The sequence below is a fragment of the Beauveria bassiana genome (assembly GCF_000280675.1).
Source record: "Beauveria bassiana ARSEF 2860 unplaced genomic scaffold BBA_S00106, whole genome shotgun sequence".
Lineage (NCBI taxonomy): Eukaryota > Fungi > Ascomycota > Sordariomycetes > Hypocreales > Cordycipitaceae > Beauveria > Beauveria bassiana.
In genome coordinates, this window is record NW_007930941.1 from 1,553 (window position 1) to 7,654 (window position 6,102).

At 49.8% G+C, this 6,102-nt stretch overlaps 2 protein-coding genes across 2 annotated transcripts; one reads left to right on the plus strand and one right to left on the minus strand.

Annotated features, from left to right (window-relative positions):
* Positions 1-340: 340 nt before the first annotated feature.
* On the plus strand, positions 341-1,804 carry BBA_10242 (apurinic endonuclease; the record flags this gene model as incomplete). Its single annotated transcript, XM_008605339.1, has 3 exons — positions 341-665; positions 732-1,343; positions 1,401-1,804. The coding sequence occupies 3 exons, from the start codon at positions 341-343 to the stop codon at positions 1,802-1,804; spliced, it is 1,341 nt and encodes a 446-aa protein (XP_008603561.1).
* Positions 1,805-2,105: 301 nt separating this feature from the next.
* BBA_10243 (checkpoint serine/threonine-protein kinase BUB1) lies at positions 2,106-5,735 on the minus strand (the record flags this gene model as incomplete). Its single annotated transcript, XM_008605340.1, has 3 exons — positions 2,106-4,219; positions 4,273-4,654; positions 4,749-5,735. The coding sequence occupies 3 exons, from the start codon at positions 5,733-5,735 to the stop codon at positions 2,106-2,108; spliced, it is 3,483 nt and encodes a 1,160-aa protein (XP_008603562.1).
* Between the last annotated feature and the right edge of the window lie 367 nt (positions 5,736-6,102).

The following is a 6,102-nucleotide window of genomic DNA, read 5'->3' on the forward strand; positions in this document are numbered from 1 at the left end:
TTATAAAAATAAAAAAATAAATAAAAAATCTAATTTTTATACTATAATTAAGTTAAAAAGATAATATAAAAAAATATTACTTAAATAATAAAAAATATTACTTAATATAATTTTTAACTTATTATATAATATAATAACATTAAGGCTAAGCTTAAAAAGCTTACTTATATATATTACGGGAAGTAATAATGCTATATAATACCGTATGATGATCGCTGTGAGCTACGCGCGCGTCGCGCTCCAAGTGCCAGTTCACTCCAAACCACAGCATTGTTAGCAAGCCTACGATGCACTACTGTGATAAGACCTACTTAGTACATGGCAATAGGCTACAAGGAAAATGGCCCGCTCCTCGCTACGGAAAAGACCAATTGTTAGCTACAAGGAAGAAGACGACGAGAAGCCGAAACAGTCACCCACGGTTAGCAAAGCTCTAGGATCACCCGAGTCAGTGGCAACCAAACCTGCACCAAAACCTGCACCAAAACGCAAAGTCTCAGAAGGGAGTAGCCCAGATAGCAAGCCGGCACCAACTATATCGCAACCAAAAAAACGCAAGATAGCGAAGGGCAAACACGACAACACGATGCCACTGGCAGATCGCACCGCGGTCTCATCGCTGAAAAGGGCAATGTATGTTGGTGCTCATGTGAGCGCAGCTGGCGGTACGATGTCCATGCTTGAAGCTACACGGTGATAAAGAAGCAATGAGACTGACTGTCATCTTCCAGGTGCTAACAATTCAGTCACCAATGCTGTACACATTGGCGCCAACGCCTTTGCGCTCTTCCTCAAGTCGCAGCGCAAGTGGGATAATCCACCCATTACGTCGTCAGCCAAGGATCTTTTCATGAGTGGCTGCTCTCACTACGGTTACAAAGCATCGGAGCATGCCCTCCCGCACGGCTCGTACCTCGTCAATCTGGCGCAGTCAGATCCAGCCAAGGCAACTCAGGCTTACAACGCTTTCCTCGATGATCTGACCCGCTGTGAGCAGCTTGGCATCAAGCTGTACAATTTTCACCCTGGATCTACGCTCGGCGACAATCGCGATGCTGCCATTGGGCGCATTGCTGCACAGCTGAACAAGGCGCACAAGGCCACGAGCAGCGTCATCACGGTGCTGGAGAATATGGCTGGTAGTGGCAATGTCATTGGGTCCACCTGGGAAGACCTGCGAGACATCATTGCATTGGTAGTCGACAAGGCCCGCGTCGGCGTGTGCATTGACACGTGCCATGCTTTCGCCGCCGGCCACGATCTGCGCACACCAGAGGCTTTCCGCAAGACGCTAGACGAATTCGAAACGATCGTTGGTATCAAATATTTGAAGGCGCTCCATTGTAAGTGAATCAGACACACAACTATCGCTATTGACGTGCTCATGTCATACATGACAGTAAATGACAGCAAGGCCCCCTTTGCCTCTAATCGAGACTTGCACGCCAATATTGGCACTGGCTTCCTCGGCTTACGAGCTTTTCACAGCGTCATGAACGAAGACAGCTTCTGTGGCATGCCCATGATTCTCGAGACACCCATCGATAGAAAGGACGATAAAGGCAAGACAATCGAAAATAAGCAGGTTTGGGCCGACGAAATCAAGCTTCTCGAGAGTCTCATTAGTATGGACGCCGACAGTAACGAGTTCGCTGCACTGGAGAGGAAGCTTGAGGCGCGGGGCTCGTCTGAGCGGCAGCGGATCCAGGATCAGGTTGATAAGAAAAATGCCAAAGCCATGGGGAACAAGGCCGCGCGAGAAGAAAAGAAGAAGAATGCAGCTACATATGATGAGGCCAACTAAGCTGGTTAAAGGCAGAAGCAACGCTGCGTTTTCGTGTCTGGCAAAGACTGCAGAGCAGTGCTCTAGTATCGAGAGAAATGTACTTTTAAACAAGCACAAAGATCAATGTGAGCTGGTATTCAAAGCCGTCTATATATGTACCATTTTTGACACCGCTTATTGACAATAAACATGTAGTAATGTGGTAAGTATCATGATCGTAAATGCCCCAACAAGTTACTCGACTCCATATACAACAAAGTGACAAAAAAAAAAGGATTCATCAACCGATACTATCGTTGTTTTTGCAGCTGCCTGGCGTCTACTTCCTCAGCTTGATGGAGTTTTCCAGCTTAACAATCAATCCTTTGAGCCCGATTCCGCGGTCGCTGTTCGCCTCTAGCCACACCTCCATGCGCTCTCGCACCCTCCTCATCGCCTTGAGCACGGGCATAGCGCTTCCCTCTTCACCAGCGACAAGCGACGAGGGGTTTAGCAGCATCTCGAAGCAGCCAGCCCAGATGTCTGTTTGCCAATAGCGCTTGAAACCTTCACGGATCTTGTACTTGCGACCTTTGCCAATGCCGCCGCTATCGCATCGCACTGTCTCGATGTATTTGCCAAAAAGCAAGCAGTGTATGGTGCTCGCGAGGCCATAGTAGTCAATCTGCCATGTCCAGGAACGTGCTTCTCGCATCTCCGAGCAATCCTGATCTGTCGTTTTCCAGTCGGCAAAGAATTCGACTCGTGGCACAAAGGCGCGCATGTCGATACCGCGACCAAAATCAATCAGTGAAATTCCTCGCGCCCCCCAGCCGCCGCTGCCATCCGCCCGCCACTTATTAGCCAGAAGCGAAGTGCCGGAAAACTCATCCAGGCGGAGCAGACAGTTGTCAGGCTTGAGGTCGCCGTGGCAGAGCTGACTGGCGTGGAGACCCTCGACGGTGCGCATAAGCTCAATAGCGAAGAACATAGCAAGAATCTCGTCCATGACGCCAGAGGACTCAGAACGGAAGTAATTGACGACATCAAGTAGGGTACCATTCGGATGATAGGGAAGAAACAGGAATGCCTCGTCCCTGTAGAGATGCAGCTCATGAGCATATGAGAGCGATGCCGAAACGCGGTGCTGGGGTCCCAGGCGAGTATGCGAAAGACGCATCATATAGAACTCCCATGGGCTTGGGGGGTTTTCCATCTTTAACGCTTCCAAACTCGCACGTTTGCTCACGGCTAACGCGCCTTTTCCGTTGACGGCTACCGCATTCTCGTCACCAGCTGGCTCTTCTGGATTCGAGTTGGCAACGAGGTAGACAGGGGCAAATGCGCCGGCTCCAAGCTCTCTCTTGAGCGTGTAACACGCCTCAATATTGGGAAAGTCAAGGACCACTTGCGCCGGGAGCGAAGCGCCTCGCTCCCCGCTCGATTTGCTTGGCTTACTGCAGAGTGCTTTGATAAATTTGCGAATAGCACCACCGCGCTCGGACTGGCTTTGTCTCTGGTCATAGAATCCAGAGTAAGAGCTCAGAGGCGGTTGTATGTTAGCCAATATCTCCTTGCGGATATTTTCGTCCATAGGATTGCACATGACGTCCCTGATTATGGGGCCTTTGTTTGGTAGACCTTTGTTTGCCTTTGCAGAGAGAGTCGCCGGTTTTGGCTTGAGTACTTGAAAAATCTCTGAAGCTGGGATATCGCCTTCCACAACATCTTTTAAGGGGCTGCTCAGAGACTCGAAGTCAGCGTGAAAGCAGCCCGTCGCTTGATATTCTTCTCGTCGACAGGGAGTCTTGAAGTGATGAAAGCGATCTTCGCAATCTTCGTCCAGATTTAAAGAAAGCTCGGTTCGCTCTGTAATCGGCGTCATAAATGGCAGTCTATTGTTTGCCACCTCGGCCGCATCTCTATAGGGACGAGTGGGAGGGTCGTAATCCTCGGGTGGGAAAGGAACAAAGACTGTCCTGGTTGATAGGGGCGAATGGATCTGCTCAGTAGTATGCTGCTCACCAGCTTCATCCACCATTTCCTCGTCCCGTGTCTGATCCAAATGTCGCGGCTGGACATCCTGATTTTGATTGTCGGTAGCCTCAGAAGTATAGTTACTTTCGCCGTTGGCATCCGGAATATGCTTAAGCGTTGAGAAGCCCGACCATGCGCTCGAAGTCTTGGAATCAGTCATTTCCTCGTCATCATTCTCGCCGGGGTCGACGTTACGAGTCGCCACAGTACTTTCCGCATCGGTAGTGTAATCAACATCCGATTCGTACTCGTACTCATCTGCGCTCTCGCAGAGGTTCTCCACAGTAGGCTTGATGGGATTGTTGAAAATGTTATAAATGTCGTCCGTAGCTGCTCTTGTGTGCAGTGTCATCGTTGGCTCTGACGTGTTTCGTTTCTTCATCTTTGGCTTGGATGGTGAATCCAGCTTGGCCTTGACTGATGTGTTGTTAGTTTTGCCACCCTGGATTTGGCTCGGTCACTGTGCTCACTGATTTGAGTTTCGTTCATGTCCATAAGCTTGTTCTTTTGGTTTTGTCTGGATGCATGGAAATGCTGTGGCAAAGCGCCATTCTCGTCGTACATGACGGTGTCTCGGTGAATAGCCAACTTGCTAATCTCTTCAATATCATCCAGCTGCATAAGAACATCTTCTTGGAGCCCTTCCACATTTCCATTGTCCCATGCACAATCCAACCAACCACAATTTGCCGCCATGATCTCCTCAAAGCTGACTTCTGTGCCAGGCTCGTCCGGTTTTGGGTAAACTGCTGCGAGGTCCACGAAAATGTACTCTTTCTTCCCCGTCTGCGGGTGCACCGTCACTTGATGCTTTGATGGAACAACGGCAATATTCTGTATTTGAGCAAGAGACTGCATTCTCAAAGTATACATTAAAACAATGCATTAGTCCTAATTGGCCATCAATAGAGGAAGCTAGAAGGGGTGGTAATGGAATGAAACTAACCGTGTCTTTAAAGATGGCCATCTTCGCTGCAGCGGTAGGCTTCTTGCCACCAGCTTTCATAGTCTCGCCAACCCAAGGCCGTGCCTCCATCGTGTTCTCCTTCTTGCGGTCCGAGAGAGATTCAATTGTCTCCCAGCCCTTGGACCCTTTCTCGCGGGAGGACAGCACAGCAGGCTTCGCATCTGCATCTGAGAAGATGGCCAGCTTGGATTTGACTGGTTTTGATGAGCCGCTTGCGCTACTTGTCGATCGCTGCGCCTGGGGGCCTGTGCGGGCTGCAGCGGCGAAAGGTTCGACCTTGGCAGCCAGTGCAGGGCGAATGCTAGGCAAAGCCGGTGAAGTTGGCATATCAGCGGCCTTCGGAACTTGTGCTTTCCTATCCTCAAACTCTTTGAATTTGCGGAGCAGTCTCTGAACGGGGCGGGCTTCGCGCTCAATTCCTAGTTTATAAACCTCTTCACTCTGAGCCCATCGGCCTGCGCTCTCGAGCCATGCAGCATATTCTTCGTAGAATAGGGCGAGACCCTCACCAATGCCATGTCGGGACAGGTACATGTACGTCTCACGCGGCGCGTCCGCGAAGAACTCGGTGTAGTACAACCAGAGTCTCAGATAGCGTGGGTCGTTTTTATATTGTGGTGAGCCGATGAAGGCCTTGGTAGCGCGCTCGAGCAGCGTGTGAAGCTGTGACTGTGGTGTTGCTTGTGCAGAGGGGTATGTGTCCAGCGTCCAGCGCACGTATCTGTCGTAAACGTCAAGAGGATCGTCAGACTCGGAAATGTTCTGCACTTCCGTCTCATACTCCGCGCGAATGCAGTCGTTGACATTTTTCGCGTCGGTAGGGGTTGGCGTGGATGAGCCCTGAAGTGACGTGGGCGAATAGAGTGCATGAAGCTTTCTGGCTGAGCGACCTCCAGGAAGCGACTGAATGTTTTCCTTTTGGCATTCAATTACATCAAAGTTGATGATTTCTTCGGACTGCGCCATGGTGATAACGCGCATCAGCTTGGCAGCGTTCTCAGCGTCAGGTTCACTGTTGGGGTGTAGTGTACCTTGGAGAGGGGCATTTGATATGTGAAAAGTAGGTTATCACCTTGATACTCATTTAGTCATGTTTTCAAGGCATTGTGACTGGCCGCCTGTTGCTATGGTGACACATGGGTCTTTACAGTAACTTGGCTTGATAAACGAAGCAAAAAGATTACTAGCAGGGGTTCGGTCTAATCATGGACCCATAAACAAAACAGGTGTGGGCTTAACTCAGCTACTGTGGCACGGGAGGGCAAAAAAAGCTGCCGCTTTTTTAGCTCTATACCACCACAGCTGCTAACTAACGACCACAATAACAACCTAA